Source organism: Mya arenaria, chromosome 14 (genome assembly GCF_026914265.1).
Source record: "Mya arenaria isolate MELC-2E11 chromosome 14, ASM2691426v1".
Classification (NCBI taxonomy): Eukaryota; Metazoa; Mollusca; class Bivalvia; order Myida; family Myidae; genus Mya; species Mya arenaria.
In genome coordinates this window covers 42,167,734-42,185,278 of record NC_069135.1, presented here as the reverse complement: position 1 = coordinate 42,185,278, position 17,545 = coordinate 42,167,734, and the positions used below count along the sequence as shown (strand labels likewise).

General features: G+C 35.4%; 1 protein-coding gene across 1 annotated transcript; it reads right to left on the bottom strand.

The window, feature by feature from the left end:
* Positions 1-805: 805 nt before the first annotated feature.
* LOC128217759 (optineurin-like) lies at positions 806-15,959 on the bottom strand. The gene is made up of 14 exons (XM_052925125.1): positions 15,799-15,959; positions 14,968-15,344; positions 14,381-14,565; positions 12,912-13,052; positions 12,060-12,134; positions 10,826-11,260; positions 10,396-10,539; positions 9,951-10,075; positions 8,761-8,913; positions 8,018-8,129; positions 5,928-6,098; positions 5,001-5,216; positions 4,231-4,401; positions 806-3,659 (listed from the first exon to the last, which is right to left on the bottom strand). Exons 2-14 carry the CDS (start codon positions 15,305-15,307, stop codon positions 3,522-3,524), a joined length of 2,406 nt encoding a protein of 801 aa, XP_052781085.1. The 5' UTR covers positions 15,308-15,344; positions 15,799-15,959; the 3' UTR covers positions 806-3,521.
* Between the last annotated feature and the right edge of the window lie 1,586 nt (positions 15,960-17,545).

Genomic DNA, 17,545 nt, shown 5'->3' with positions numbered 1-17,545 from the left:
TTGTGTTTCCCTCATTGTGTGTCCCTCGGTGTGTGTCTCTCAATGTGTGTTCCTCATTGTGTGTTCCTCATTGTGTATTTTTCGGGTGGTGTTTCGGGGAAGATTATTGGTCGTTGGGGTTTGCTGACGGCATATAGGCACTACATTCCCACAAGAGGGAGGTTGTACAGTTACGTCAAAAGTTGTACACGATAAACACACACGACATTGGCGCGCGGTTTTCAGACGACAGCGAGGAGGAAATGTAGGCCAGACGGAACTACAGTTGGAACATTTGTATATCAAACGGGAACAGATTATACAGCGGCATGTGTTGGCGCATTCAACCAACAATTTGAACTTCCGGGTGGTGATTCGGGGAAGAGTTTTTGTCGTTGAGGGTTTGCTGACGGCATATCGGCACTACATTGACCACAAGAAAAGGGAGGTTGTGCGGTTACGTCAACAGTTGTACAGGGCAATAATAATAATACTAATTATTATTATTATTAATTATATTAATAATGAACAAGGCTTGTGCTGGAAAGTGTAATGAAAACAGTTCTTGTGTCTTTGGAAGTGTAATGAACAGTTCTTGTGTTGGAAAGTGAAATTAACAGTTCATCAGATCAGTTGCAAAGTGGTATGATTAGTTATTGTGTATCAAAGGATAAGGTCTTGAACTTGATAAAATGCCAGGAGAATCAGTAGCTGGTTTTTTATTGTGCTAATTTATTATGCATTATATTGTGTATGTGTAGGAGTTAGTTGAGGCACAGACATATATCCAATGTTTAGGTTTGATTTAACAAAACATAAAATATCAATACATTTATTTTCATTGCCTTTAAAATATCACATAATCATTGATACGTGTTACTAAATAAAGTGATAAATAAAAAATATAGATGCCAATTCAGAAAACAAAAGTGTTTTAACATTCGCAAGCAGTACAACAGTAAAGTTGTTTAAGACTTGCCAAATACAAGATACATGCATAATTATATATATATATATTGGCTTAATAAAGTACTGGCAAAATTAGTGTATCATCTCAAAAAATATTTCAATCTACTCCAACATTTTCAATATGAAATCTTTAGATTATGACTGACTTAGCATTATGAATTCCACAGAAAATAAAACTACATGTATTAAGTTACAAAAAAACGTTTCACTTGCACGCAGAATAAAGCACATAACCTAGTGTAAAAAAATACTTGGAATTTAGTAAGGGGCATAATTTTACAGTGCTTAAGTCCAGAGTTAATGGCCTTGCTGTAACATATGCATATTGCCTCTAGCAACGTATGTACCAAGTTTCAGTTGAACATCTTTAAACATTTTGAGTCATGGCCAAGGTTTAGTTTTTTAATGTTGACACTGACACTTTTGATTTCTAAAAAAAATACCAACAGACTAGCTCAAAATGCACGATTTTCAAAAAACATCATAACAAAACATCCACATCAATTAATTTGTATAAAACAACAATGTATTCATAACAACATAACGATACACAATTACGAAACAGTTACCCATGTGATAATAAACTATTGAGATTTCTAGTACCTTAATTAAATTTGAATAGTAAAGCAATATAGTTTTAGCACCGTTCACTCACAGCTATAATTGATTTTTAAGTATATTAATATATAAACATATATAGAACTGGCCCCAATATCTCAAAAAATCTTAAGAGTAACAAGTTTAAGTCTCTTTTTAAAATCTGATCAATTTACTTACACAAATTTGAATGTTTATTTAAATTTACAAACCATAGTTTATCACGATTATTAAAAAGATCATTTCCATTGAAAGTCTTTAACATGAGAATAATACACAAATTATACTAAAACAATATTGGTTTTTGATCCTGTAATTTTAAGGTTTCAAAGAATGTTTGAAACATTGTGGCCTGTTTCCAAAAACAGCAAGATCATAAACATTAACTAGAGATTGCTTTTTTGAAAAAGCGCATGTCTCCCCCATTGTGTGGTCGTAGGTGAGAAATAATCAATGATGGACATGAAATTTGTACTTTTGGACTGGAGACGAACAAACATAGGGGTCATCTACTGGTCATGACCAACCTGCATACAAAGTATGAAGTTCCTGGGTCCAAGTATGAAGTTCCTGGGTCCAAGCTTTCATAAGTTATTGAGCCAAAAGAAGTGTGACGTACGTACTGGTGACAAAGAAATTGACCTTGACCTACTGACCTCAAAATCAATAGTGGTCATCTTATAATCAAGACCAACTAGCAAACCAAGTATGAAGTTCCTGGGCCGAAGTTGTGTTTAGTAAATCAGCGGAAACTGTTATTTTACCTCAAGGTCACCTTCACCTTTGACCTACTGACCTGAAAATCAATACGGGTCATCTACTAGTCATGATCAACTGGCATACCAGGTATTAAGTTCCTGGGTGGAAGCATTCTTTAGTTATTGAGCGGAAACCATTTTTTACCTCACAGTATTGTGACCTTCATCTTTGACCTTCTGATCCCAAAATCAATAGGGGCCATCAACTAGTCATGACTAACTGGCATACCTAGTATGAAGTTCCTGGGTGTAAACGTTCTTGAGTTATTGAGCAGAAACCGGTTCTTCACCTCAAGGTCAGTGACCTTGACCTTTGACCAACTGATCGCAAAATCAACTAGACATCATGACCAACCTCACTTCAAAGTTTGGTGAACCTAGATCAAAGCATTCTCCTGATATTGCACGGAAATATTTTTTTACATTAGAGGTCACAGCGACGTTGACCTTTGACCTTGTGACCCCCCAAAATATAGGAGTTTTCTAAACCTCATGATCAACCTCCCCACCAAGTTTGGTGAACCTAGGTCAAACCATTCTCAAGATATTGAGCGGAAATGTTTTTTACATTGGGGGTCGCCGCGACCTTGACCTTTGACCTAGTGACCCCAAAAACAATAGGGATCTTCTACACCTCATGACCAACCTCCCTACCAAGTTTGGTGAACCTAGGTCAAACCGTTCTCAAGATTTTGAGCGGAAATGTTTTTTACATTGGGGGTCGCCGCGACCTTGACCTTTGACCTAGTGACCCCAAAAACAATAGGGATCTTCTACACCTCATGACCAACCTCCCTACCAAGTTTGGTGAACCTAGGTCAAACCGTTCTCAAGATTTTGAGCAGAAATATTTTTTATATTGGGGGTCGCCGCGACCTTGACCTTTGACCTAGTGACCCCAAAAACAATAGGGATCCTCTACACCTCACGACCAACCTCCCTACCAAGTTTGGTGATCCTAGGTCATGCGGTTTTCCAGTTATCGATCGGAAACGAAGTGTGACGTACGGACGGACTACCGGACAGGGCAAAAACAATATGTCTCCCCCAGAGAGGGGGAGACATAATTACAAATTAGTGTTAAATTTAATGTCATTTGAGTGCTTGAAAACTGCTTATCAGTTGTCAATAGATAAATTAATATATTTGAACACAGTCCATTTATTCTGTATCATATAACCATATCAAATATTGTCTATATAGTTCAGTATAGGTGTATCAATTATCAATACAGTCTAGGACATGTATCTGAAGTGTGTCCATATCGGGACAGTAAACTCCACACTTGGGACAGGTCTGGTTGCCCTCTTCGTCTTGACCACCGCCACTGCCCGCTGAGCCAGGCCGACCAGGGAACTGTAAAGGAGTCATCAATACAGTTAGTTATCAAAACAGTATAAGACGTGTATCTGAAGTGTGTCCATATATTAACAGTAAACTCCACACTTTAGATATGTATGGTGTCCTTCATTCTTTCACACACACTGTCCAATTTATTAAATTTTATAAGCAAAGGGACTTTAAGCAACCTGACATATACCTACATAAATATTTCCTAAAAACACTAAAAATTAAAATGATCTGATACCAATAATTATTACTTATACGGGGTGAGAGTTTTCTTATGGTAAATTTCAGAGCACAATCTTCTGACCTCCTAAAGGAACAAAGTACTAGATATAGACTTAAGTATCATTCGTATCAAATTTAAGATTTTTTAACAATCAAGTTTGGAAGAATTAGTACAAGAGTGCCACTGAGCAGACACCAATACTGTTTTTCAGTAAAAAAAGAGCAGAACTCTACAATTATTCACGGCAGGTTTAGATGTACAATTGTGTACTGTCTCTGGCAACATGTATACCACGTTTCATTTGAATATCTTGAACAGTTATCAAATTATAGCCAAGCTAAAAATGACCAATACCTGAGGGGGATTCACTGGTACAAAGTTAGTGTTCTGTTGAAGGTCATCACCATGACTACGGTCCACCTGTTGCCCTTGGTAACCCCCTTGTAGTTGATGCCCGGATCTGATTGGCTGTTGTTGGTGGTTACTGCCCGGGGATGGTGCACGGTGCTGAACATTGGAACCACCCTGCATAATAACAGTGAATAAATTTTGAGACTTTGTTCATTTCTAAATGCAATCATAAATCTGTTCAATATTGTTACAACTTTACAGGCTGGTGCCCGTATCTCATTTGTTGTTGATCACTGCCTGGGTATGGTGACCATGTCTGAAAATTGGATTCAACCTGGTTTAAGTTTTTATCAAAATGGCTTTCTACCTTAAAACATAAAGATCAAATTTTGTCCAAGATTACAGGCATACCTTAAGAAATTGTTCATTCAAACACAATTGTCTATAATTTTCTGTCTAAAAAGGGACATAACTCAACAATTATTAAATCCAGAGTTATGATTAATACAATGAAAAATACACGGACAAGCCCAGTAGTCATAAATTCAAAAATTAACCCTGTTTAAGGGCACAAGGAGCCTTACTATACATGTCCACATTGTCTCTGGCAACATGTGTACCAAGTTTCGTTTGATCATCTCGATCAGTTTTTTTAATTATGTCCAACGTTTTTGCACGCCCACTATGATTTCAAAAAAGATTCCAAGTCTATAACAATTCCGTGACTTTTTTATTGAAAACAGAAAAACTGAAATTAAATTAATCATTGCTACCTGTAGTTGGTTCTGCAGCTGCTGATGGTAGGAGGGGCTGGCATGCCGTCGCTGCATATCAGCAAGAGTCCTCCGTGAGTTACTTTCTACCTCATCCAATAACTGTTGGTTTTTAACCTCCAGATTTTTCATTTCTGCGATAATGTTTTCTTTCTCTTCAACTTGCCGTTCCCTGGCGTTACGTTCAGCTTCAAAGTCCTGTTGATAAACCTCCAGCTGGAAACAGAGAAAGAAGATGATCAATTTCATAGATTCACTATAAGGCAAAAAAAAGAAGGAAATTGTTTTCAATTTCAGTGCTAACAAACTGAGTGAATATTTCAGAGTCTTTGTTTTTATGCGAAGCTAGGTCTAGTCTGAATGTTATTTTCATACTTTTAACAGTCACCATTTTGTCGGAGACAATGTAAAATGCTTCCCTGCAGAAAATAGTACATGTTCTAAAAAAATGAGTACCTAGGTCAAAAATGTTTACAAATGTCAAAGTTAGTACAGTACAACAGTCAAAGTGGTTTACAAATGTCAAAGTTGAATCAAGTATAATAGGGCCTAAAAAAAAAAAAAATGTTTGGTTAATGTTACATCCTTTTCAAAAATAGGTAGGGTAGGTAGGCTTTTTTTTTTTTTTTTATTAGGCTTTATATTAGAATATCATTTTCATCATTGGAGAATGGTGTTAAAGTTATCTTCTGTATAAGCATTTAAGGTTTAAACTACATATTGAAAAGCAATTAAAAAAAAAACGAATTTTTTTTTTTTTAGTTTTTCCTTCTGTTTTTTTTCAAACTGACTATAAAAACGGTTGGGTCGGCGCCTATTCCGTAGGTAGGGTCGGGTAACCCGAACCAAATGTATTTTTTTTTAGGCCTTGTCAAAGTTGAGTAAAGTATAATAGTCAAAGTTGAGTTGATAAGGCCTCTTGCTTACCTGAGCTCGCAGTACTGGTATGGTATTATCCACGTCATCTTTGAGACGAGCAATTTCTGATTTTAATTCCTTTATCTGGTCGTCTCGGAATGTAATGGCCTCCTCAGCAGCTATCGTCTGAGCTGTAAGGCGATTGATCTCTTCAAGCTGCTGGCGAGTTTTCGGCCCACTCTGATGATAAATGTGGGGTATAATACATGTAAATAATGATAATACATGTAAATTATGCTACTTATTTTGGGATAGAATTATATATATTGCTTAAAATACTTAAACAGCTTGATCATCATAAATAATTCTACATGTTCAGTCTGTACAAAAGTCATTATCATATTGCAGGACACAAGGTCCTGCAATACAGTCTACATTGCAGGACCGGACCAGTTTTTGCAGGACCAAACATTTCATGTACATTTTTGTGAAAGTCAGGGCTTTCAACAGGGTCTAAACCCAATGGTCAATGACTCTTAAAATCTGATTTTCAGGAGTCAAAATCAGATCTTCAAGTGTCATTTTCCGTGTTTTTCTAAATACATGGTCTTACTTCTTAATTATAGTTTTCCTCTGTCGTATGAGGGCATTGCAAGGTACATGATTATCTATTAAAAACTAATACATATATACATTTTTTAAACTGATATAGACATGGTTTTAAGCATTGTTGTTTTTTAAACCATCGTATTAAGTGAAAAAACAGAAGGTATCCGTTAATTTGCATAATGGGCGGAGTTATCACGTCATTGAGTTTGAGTGCTGCTAATTAACATGGAAACCGATTAGATTCCAGATCGATAATTAGTTGTCATTGCGGGTGTTAATTGCTCTTGACTTTAATTGATAAAAAGACATTTAGATCAGGTCTTGCAAATTATTAATATTACAAATTTATGATGCTTCATTTTCGGGTCATTTACGATTTTGAATGCGTCAAAACCCGGGGAGCTCGGGTCGATAAACGCCCTGATTAAGTTGGTTTGATAAAGTAAACATAGGTTAGTTAATAAAATTAACAAGATACACATTTGACACATTTTTATTATATCATTTTGCCCCAAAAATTATTGCCGGACAAGCGGGCCTACAATATAGCTGTGATTGTCGGACCTCGCCATTTAATATTGGCGCGAGCCGAGGTCAGACAAACTTTCGTACAGACAGCATGTTGTTTTTTTTCTCCAGAAAATACACAAATGCATGCTAATGTATCCTATGTGTGTGCATCAATAAAGAAGTTAGAAAATGATTTTCATGAACCAGAGGAATAAAGAAACAATTCAAGAAAGATAACCTACATTGTGTAAATGATTTTCATAAACCAGAGGAATAAAGAAACAATTCAAGAAAGATAACCTACATTGTGTAAATGATTTTCATAAACCAGAGGAATAAAGAAACAATTCAAGAAAGATAACCTACATTCAATTCAAGAAAGATAACCTACATTGTGTAAATGATTTTCATGAACCAGAGGAATAAAGAAACAATTCAAGAAAGATAACCTACATTGTGTATCTTAGAAAAACGAACATTAAAGAATGTGATATACATGTAATTCTTTGTCACATGTAATGATAAAGTATCCCTCTGTTTCAGAATTATACTGATAGCTTAACTAATTGAGGAAAACAGCATTTTATCAGCCAAGGTCTCTTTCTCATATATTAAGTAATTTCTCATTTTACACAGCTTCGTTTTCCCTCTTCTATATGGGGTAGGGTTTAAGCCTGGTATTAAAAAGGACAGGGTTTTGAAACAGAGGAACAGAGTGCTATTTAAGGATAAATAAGGTAATTTGGCTTTAAAGAACTTGAACATTACGAATTTGATAGAAAATGTAATGGACAGGGTTTACTGAGGTTTACTAGGTTTCACCTGCCTATATGCTAAGTTTGTAAGAATTTGTAATTATATGGCAAGTTTTACTCAAATCAAAAATATATTTGACAGTTTAAAGTATTTAATTCTATCAAAAGGGTGCCAATGCTGGTCTCCATAACAGCAGAAGGGTGCTTCCAAAAAAAAGGATAGGGTGCAGCACCTTTCCATAACTTTTCATATTAAGTTTTACTACACTATCAATAAAACTATACCTGTTCTTGTTGTTGCGTTACTGATGCCTTGTACTCATCAAATGTGTCCAGCAGATCCTTATAGTCACTCACTAACTGGTTGAACGAGGCTCGGAACTCCATTAGTTGTTTTCTGGAAGTTGAATCACCAAAATAATATTTTTGTATGAACAAGCCCAAACTCTAACACTAGTTCTTGGCATAATTGTGTTTAATGAGCCTTGATATATAAAAGCCAAATAAGCATTTTATCAGTGCAGGGCTTCAGCAAAATTTGGCGACTGATAAAGATACTAGAAAATATCGTATAAATCATATACTGATATCATACAAATTTTTATTGTGACAGTTGTTATCGTAAAGCTAATATTCAGTCAACTACAAAACATACTTGTACAAAAAGTACTGCCATCACGGGAATGTCAAGATTGTCTGATGATGTTTTTTCCATGTCAAAAAGAGAAATAACTACACAAATATTAAAGCCAGAATTATAGACCTTGCTTCACATGTGTATATTATTTCTGGCAACATACATGCAAAGTTTGATTATCTATAACAGTTCCTGAGTTATGGCAAAGGTTAAGGTTTTTAAACAATAACACCAACAACGTCGCAAATGATAACAAGCCTCTGACAAGAACTCAACTTTTTATCTTCGAAAACCAGACAGACTGACAAGTAAAACTTGATGGAAACTTCTCTCTAAAATGTAGAAAACATGTTGTCAATGTTAAGCATGATCCTTGAACCCCAAAACTTACTTAGTGGTGGCATGTTCCATTCTCTCCTTGTTGATTGTTTCCTCGGAGACTTGTAAGGAAGATTTCAGCGTATGAACATAGTTGTTCATATCTCGCTGGGACTGAGCGTTCTGTTCCTCGCGGCATCGAATATGCTCCTCTAACTCCATGATTCTGGTAACAAAACGGTTGGGCATTAGCTTTAAGCAAGAGTAACTCTGTACATTAGCTACCAACAATTTCTTATAGGTTGATCATGGGGGATAGTTTGCGCATTATTTGTTTTACAACAATTGTGACAAAAGTTATGATAACTAAGTCACTCTTGTTGGCACGCTGTTGCCTGAGGGTCTTGTGTTGTAGGGGAAACCGAAGTACCTCGAGAATACTTGTCTTGCTTGGTGACCACTAACCAAACTCACATGGGGGATAACTCAACCATTAATATTATCAAAGACTTGCTACTCATGTATCACCAGCAAGTAGTATGTTCCGTCAACAAGATTGGAAATCTCAATTTACCACACACATATATGCAAGTATCATACTCAGGCATATTAAAAAAAATCCTCAATCCAGGACCTAATTATATAAGTCTGAGCCTAATTTGTTACTGTGACCAGACAAACCTTTTCTGATGGGTATTATTTATTGTTGGGTATATCTATATATTCAAAAAGCATCACCATTTAAAATACCAAGTGTTACCTACTTAATACTTAACATCAATACGCAATAATAATAGGCATTATCAGGTTTTGGAAATGACACCTGTTTCTCTTGAATTAAGGATATCACCTGTGCCTTTTGACTTGGACTTCCCTATTGGACTTGACATCATTAACCTTTAAAGGCCATGTCATTTTACACATGACACCCTGTTCTCTTGAATTAACGACATCACCTGCACCATACAGGGATGTGATTGACCTGGCAGCTGAAGGGCTGAAACCATTTCGGCCATGGGTTCTTATGGCACTTTTGGGGTCAAAAGCACACTGCCTTAGAAGAAAAACTGGCTTTTTAGAAGCTCTTTTGAGGGGTTTTCTGACTTGAAATTTAAAGCACACAGGAATATCAACTCTTACAACCAAAAGCACTCTAGTAACTTTTTTAATCAGCTGATGGGGGGGGGGGGGGTCCCTGGGGCATTAGATCCGCGAAATTCCGCGATTCCGCGGACAAATCACATCCCTGACCATAGTACTTACCTATTAGACTTGACATCAATGGTTTTTGAGGCCATATCAAATTTGGCAGATGTTTCCTGTATTTCTTGTATTAACGACATCACCTGCGCCTTCAGGCTTTGGACATCTCCACCATGTTGTTGTGACTTAAATGAAATTGGGAGTTTTAAGATTTGATTAAAATCTTAAAAGGTGAGAGTCTCCTATATCCATATTAATAAGGGAAGCTATAAAAAAATTTAGAAGTAAGCAGATGATGTTATCTTGACTAGCAGCCAGTTCTATTAGCTTAACATCGAACAGTTTGAACATAGTTATTACAAAAAGTGATCTAGCTGTTGAACAACATGATCTTGTTGTTGTTGATGCTCCATCCTGGCTGTAAAGTTGTTAGCCCTTTATTGACTTAGTAGGCTAGTTATCGCCTTAATCTAAACATGAGCTATGAACCAAATATGGTTATTACCTTAAAGTGATCTAACTGTTGAACGAGATTATCTTGTTGTCGCTGATGCTCCAGTGTCAGGTTGGCTATCTGGCTGTCCAGTTGTTCCTTATAATGGCCTATCAACTGTTCCTGTTCACCTAGCTTGCCTTGTAGACGGTTAATCTGTGAATCAAAAGAAGATGCTTTTAATGTGAAGACTTAAAATTGCTTTGATCTAATCAGCTCCTCTGTCCCTGTAAGTGATATGGCTGTCCTGTGTTATGAATTTTTTTTTAACTCTCTCATAATGCCCTGTAGACCTTTAATCTCTGGGGCAAAATAAGAGTCATTATTTATCCCATGATAAGCAAGCTGGCTGTTTGCCCAATCAGCCAAGTCAATCATTAGCGGCTCAGACAAAATAAAATGGCTAACAAAATTTGTCTGAAAACTACAAAAAATATCTTACCTCAAGCTCTCTACTAGTTAGAGTCTGGCTCTGTTTTGTGGTCTTTGACTTTTCTTCTTGCAGCTGAGATCGAAGCATTTCCGTCTGCTCGGCCGCATTTTCCGCCGACAATACTCTATCTCCCATCGCTGCGGCCTGAAGAGCCAAAATTTCCATATCTGATTTTTCTGGAACTGAGCCTGTTTGCTCTTTTTCTGGCGACTCCTTTTCTCCGCTGTCTTTTCCGTATTGATACTGTGTGTTACTAGGGTCCTGCAGGGCACCGAGGGAGAATTTTGTCTTATTCATGTCGCCGAGGAAGGATTGCATTTTCTTCTGAAGAGCAAGATTGTCTTCATACAAGCGATTGTTTTCCATTTGGATTTGAACCTTGTGTGCATTCACTTGCTGAAGGTCAGCCATCAACTGTTCATTCTGCTCGTGAAAGTTGTACACCTGTTGACATATAAATATATCATGTTATTGTTTGGCAGGTTGTTCCATTAAGTTTTACCAGATATTCCATTGTACCAAAATCAATTGACACATGTCAACACATGTGACTTCAGAAAGAATAGATATGAAAATCTGTTTTGACGTAGTTTAACTTTGTACTATGTTTTTCTTCAAAATCCACACAAAAACTCAAGATATTAAATGCCAAGTTGCAAAAATTCCTACTATATAGAGCATTTTTTCTTTAAATTATATTCCTAGAAGGTTATAAAATGATAGTTAATTGCACTTTTTCAGCAAAGTGCGCTAAATTGTATGCCTCACGTAAAGTCATTTCAACGTTAAAATTGTGTATGCTTGACATTTGATTTGAACATGACAGTGGGCTAAAATTTCAAAACAGTGAAATATAATTTTTATTTTAGTATATATAATTTTAGTATATATAACCCACCAAAAAGCATATAATAAATCCTCATCTTCACGGATTTTTCAACACAGGGTCAAACAAAAAGGGCTATCTATGGAACAAGGGTTCTAGGCCCTGTTTCAATACACATCCTAAGGCATTTAGATCGTAAGTTTCCATGCGAATCATCCTTTTTGACATAAACTGCATTTCAAAAACATCCTAAAATATTCATCACATAGACTCTACTCATAATTTTATGGGTGTACCTGAATGATTTAAGCAGCATAAGAAGGGGTACAGGATACAATAATTACTACAGTTTTGCTTCCATTATTGCCGAATGAGCATTGGTCTCTTAAACCCATATAAATCAATCACTGTACACACCTGATGGGAGAGCTCGTTACAGCGTTTCTTGTACGTCTCAATCTCCCCCTCGTCCACAGCTGTGTTAACTAGCACCTGACAACATAAATATAAAATTCAGACAGTTTGACCCTTACACTATATACCGTTTCAGTTTTCATGAACTAATAAATTTATACATCACTGATTAGGCTAAAATTAAAATGGTTTCGTTAGAGTTACATCTTTTTCAAAAACAGCTTAGGTAAGGTAGGCATTATTATTTTATATTTTTTTAAATAAGGCTTTTTACATACATGTATAAGAACGCTTTTGTCATCATCGGGAATGTAATCTATTGTATAAAGCTTTAAAGGTTTAAGGCTTATTTATTTCAAGCATTTAGATACTAATAATAACAACGCCCACAATGACAACACCAGTACTTTTACTCTTTTTTTTCATAAGACAAGGCCATGCCAAAATGAATTTGATTCTATGTTTAGCATCATAAGGTTTGTAGCTTTTTTTAATCAAAACCGTTTATTTTTTCAATCAAATACATGTATATCAAAGAACTGCATTTGTGATGCTAATATGTTATTGAGACATTTGTATAAGATGAACTATAAAGTAATTACTTAAGTTGTCTATGAATTTTTAACTGTATTGTTATATATTGTTTTTAGGATAAATTTACATTGCCAGATTGCTTTTCGAAGCGCCTGCTGTAAGTGTTTCTCACAGAGGTTAAATTGAGAACAATAAAATTTATGTCCATTCCTTAATCAATGTTTGCTGTCGTTTTTTTTCTGCCTGGTAGGAGGTTTAAATGTTGGAACTGGATGCCAACTGGTTTCAAGTTGTTATGATCTAAAAATGAAAGTCACAAACCGTTTCTTCAGTCCCGGCTTTGTCGAGCTGGTTGGTAAGCTCTTCAATCTTCTCTCGAAGCGCGGCAATCTTGTGTTCTGTTGATGCCTTATCCTCTTCAAGGTTTCTTACATGACGATGGAGTTCCTCCATGACTGAATTCTGAATGGAAATCACATTTAAAAATCATATCTTTGTTAAAGGACATCCCAAATGACAAGGCTGCCTTTCTAGAAATTTTGAGGCTGAAGTTCAGCCTAATTTCCCATCTTCAAAGTCATATATTTTCTCGTAATATTGTGTCAAAGTTACAATTATGGTTGTTCTATAGAAAAGAAAGTGATCACATTCAGACAAAAGATAGCCATGATGTATGCTTTCTTCGACTGCAATGTGTTGTCATTACAATCCAATTATTTCTTATGTGAATGTGATTGTCTATATGACACAACAATTTACTTACACTAATTATCAATTAAGATAAAACAATATTTGTGTTTATTTGAAATGATGTTTTCTGCCAAAATTTATCTTTGAATTTATTTCAAAGGAGCCAGCCCAATTCCCCCAAGAGCTGAGAGACAGCCCTGAGCCCTTACTGTGTTCGGACAACTGCACAATATCATTGCAATGCAAATAAAACAAATTTTTTCCACGATTTTGAAGAGGGTCAGGGTCTTTTTCATTGACAAATAATGCAACATTTTTACAAAAATTGAAACAATATAAAAATTTAAACAGAAATTTGAAATTTGGGAATTTTTTTGTGTTTTAGCATTCAGAATAAAGCTAGACTTCAGTCCTTAATTGGTCAGGAAAATAACACTGTTTAAGTTTCTATTCTCTCAGTATCTAATACTAGTATATAAACTGCATTAAAGCGCTTCTTTGTTTTTCAATTTGATATAAAATTTCCCTATCTAGAAGAGTAAATATCATTTTTAGCAATAAAATTAAAATGAGTATCTGGATTCCAAAATAGTAAATTAATATCAAGTGTGAACGTTTTTATCAAACTGAAATAAAGCATGTATCTAGTCCTTGCATTAATTTAAAAAAATCACAAGACTGGAGTTCACAAGACTGGAGTTTAAAAAAGAGCAAATTTTTAAATTCTGATTTATAATAATTACTTTCACTCTATTATAAATAGGGAACCTAATTTACGAGATTCTTATCATTTTTTTTATTTCATTTTTCATTTAGATGAAAATGTAAACTTTTTTACTCTTATAAAATTATCTCTTTTTTTGCCTTGAATGTTTCATCCAATTTAGAATGTAAGAATTAAAATTATTACTTTTCTATGGCCTTGAATATTCAATCAAAATTTAGATGAGAATGTTAGAATTCAAATATTTTTTCTTTAGCCTTGAATTTAGATGAGATTGTGAGAATCAAAATTATAACTTTTCTTTGGCCTTGAATATTTCTTTTAGACGAGAATGTAAGAGTTGAAATGATTTATTTAGCCTTGAACATTTAACTACCTGTTTCTCAGGCCCCTGCAAACACTGCTTGTATTTCTCATTTTCCGCTCCGAGCTGCAAGATTTGCCGCTGCAGGGCCTCAAATCTCTGTAGATTCTGCTGGTTACTCTCACGGACCTTTCCCTTCCACTGTAGCAGCATAGAGAATTGTTTCTTCATGTTTTCGTTGTTTTCTTTTACATAGTCTGTAACAAATGAATAAGCAGGGAGGATAACTGACAGAAAATTCCAATTCAAATTAGTAAAAGTATGAGGGATTCAGTCAGCAAGCAGGGTTAAGGCACTTAGACCCCTGTTTGAAATTGCTTTCAAAGTTATCTCTTTTCATTCCAAGGTACTCTTAACTAACGAGTTTTAGTTAATGAATGTCCAGCAAATAACAAACATTACAAATGTTCTGTAGTCTAGGGTTTGTAGAAATCACTCAATCCTGTTTTAAAGAAATTTATGGGATTAATCCTGATCCTGAATTTTATCATCTCTGATATCATTTTTGTACATGGATAGCATTAGAGCATATAGCTGTATTATAACAAAACCATAATCCCCACCATCTATGGGCGATAGATATAATGCAATAATTTTACCTCTGAGAGTAGCATTCTCATGTGCAAGCTCATGAACTTTCTCCATAGCTTGTTCCAGTGATATATCAGTCAACGACATACTAGGGGACAAACCATTGCCATTTGGAAGGGCTTGGACAAACACATTGCTATGCGTCATTCCAGTGTGGTTTGATAGCACAGAAAATGAGCTTCCAGAAGACCGAGATGGATGAGACTGATTCATGTTTCCATGTTGAGAAGGTAGTTCTGCGTAGCCATTAAAAGGGGGGTTTCCCGACTGAGGACCACCAAGCAACTGGGTTGGAGGGACACTGATGTTGGGCTGTGGCAGGCCGGTGTTGGCTGAACTCTGTGACATCTTCGGCTTCTTTTTTACGTCTTGAAGTTGAATATTTCTAAAAATAATGTAACATGCATTTTAAATATTTATACTAATAATATGCTTTGAATGGTAATTCATTCAATATGACAATAATAACACATATTTCACAAATGTAAGTCCAAATAACTAAATGATCTTTGATATGGCGATTCGTCAACACGATTCATCAACATGATTCGTCAACATGATACAGAGATAACTGAAATCCCGAAGAATGTTAATAAATGTAACCTAATCATTCTTCAATCAATATTACCTATAATGTAGCAAGTAATTATTATTTTATTCCAAGGCTTTCCTTTCAATGAGGAAATAAATTCAACGATACATTTTAGGATGAGTAAGAAGTTGACATCAGCCTGAAAGTAAGAACAACTGCCTTGAAGACTTAAGGAAAACAATTTTACAAAACTCATCAGTGCTACAATGTAGTTTTACAGTAACTATCAAAATCCAGTTTACTTTACCTAGTTCGGTATCATCTGTTGTCCAAAAAAATATGTTTCACCAGACATAAGTAATAATCACTAAACGTTCGACTCAATAAGCTTCCTTAACAGATGATTTGTTTTGGGTTTAATCTGGGTTGTTTTCAATATTTTTCATCTCATCAACCCTGACCTTTGGGTTTTTCCAAGATTAAAATGTCGTCAGTAGCCTAAATATTATGAAATAGTCAAAACGGCTATATTTTAAACGGCCGATCAGATAAGTAGCACGTGGTGCGCTTCACGGTGTGGAATACGTATGCATTAAAAAAATCATTTTTTACCTAGATATTACTTTTTGCGTCGGCAGTTTTTGCTTTACTACATACATGTACCTTCGCAAACAATCCAATCATGATGAAACTTGACAATGCTGGTGGGCCTAAGGGTCTCGGCCAGGGGCAAGTTTCTCTCGTGTCACGGTTTTATCCCAATAAATATAACGCAAAAGAGCTTAAACTTACCATCCAATGTTGACTTAACTTGTACATTAGTTAGATACTGACTTAGTCACGGTTCCTTTTTCATAAAGTCTTTATAATTTGTATCGTGACGGGGTCAAAATCGAGAGAAACCCCTGTGGTCTCGGCCAAGTTCGATCTTTGGATAATCGCTTCACTGGTGGTAACTACAGAGTGGTGCCCATTTAACATTAGAACGAAAACAGGTTTAAATCTTTTGCAGAAAATAACGTAAATTAATTGTAACCCGATCATGATTACACTAGGTCTCAGTGTTTATGGCCAAGTTCGGCGATCGCCGGAAAGAATCGCCCCAACACCAACAGTGTAATGTCCCTTTTACGTGAATACACTTATCATTCAATCATAATGGAGCTTGGGACAGACCTATAAACCAAATATAGAATGTCAAAATAACGACGAAATATTTTGTCACTATATGAAGAAACGAGACGCGGGTATCCAATATCAATTTTCAGGAAAGTGAAAATAGTTAAATACTAATGAATAGCTAGAATTCGATTTGTATATTGTATGATGTTTACCATATATGTACATGCGTTTAGACAAATTAGAAAGGGGTCGTGTCAATTGGTTAACCAAAGTGAAACTGTTATTAAAATCATCTGGTTTTAATGAGATTTGGTTGTATAGAGTCTCACTGATTACTGAATATGCCATGTTGTACAAGTCAGTTAAAATTAAGACTGAAAGATACTTATATTACACAGCTAGAAGAGTGAAGCTCAGAAAGCTTAACTCTATAAGTTAGAATATGTGCGATGAAATACACATTTGAACTGTCTTTTTATTCATGCAACGTTGACAATGTTATATATAGACATGTGTTAAGCAAATTAAGATTGTCACCACACAGGCTTATGATCAAAGATGGCCGTTATAGCAACATATCCCGCCATGAAAGGTAATGTGATGTATGTTCATTGAATGGCATTAAAGATGAATATCATTTTGAATTAATATTTGATAGATACGCATATGTATAGACAATTAATTAAGGGATCATTATGTACCTAGTTACAATCATGTCCAACCGAGTGTGTTTAAATTAATTACCTCTAAAAAGAAGTGAACGTTACATAATCTGGCCGCATGTTATATGTATAAAGGCAAATCAGACAAGAGACTCTATAGTGAACATTCCAGTCTTACTGAAACTGGATGTAATTTGCTCTCTTGGAACAATGTGTTATTATTTGTTTATAATAATGTATTTATTAATGCGCATGTGCATGCTTCGATAA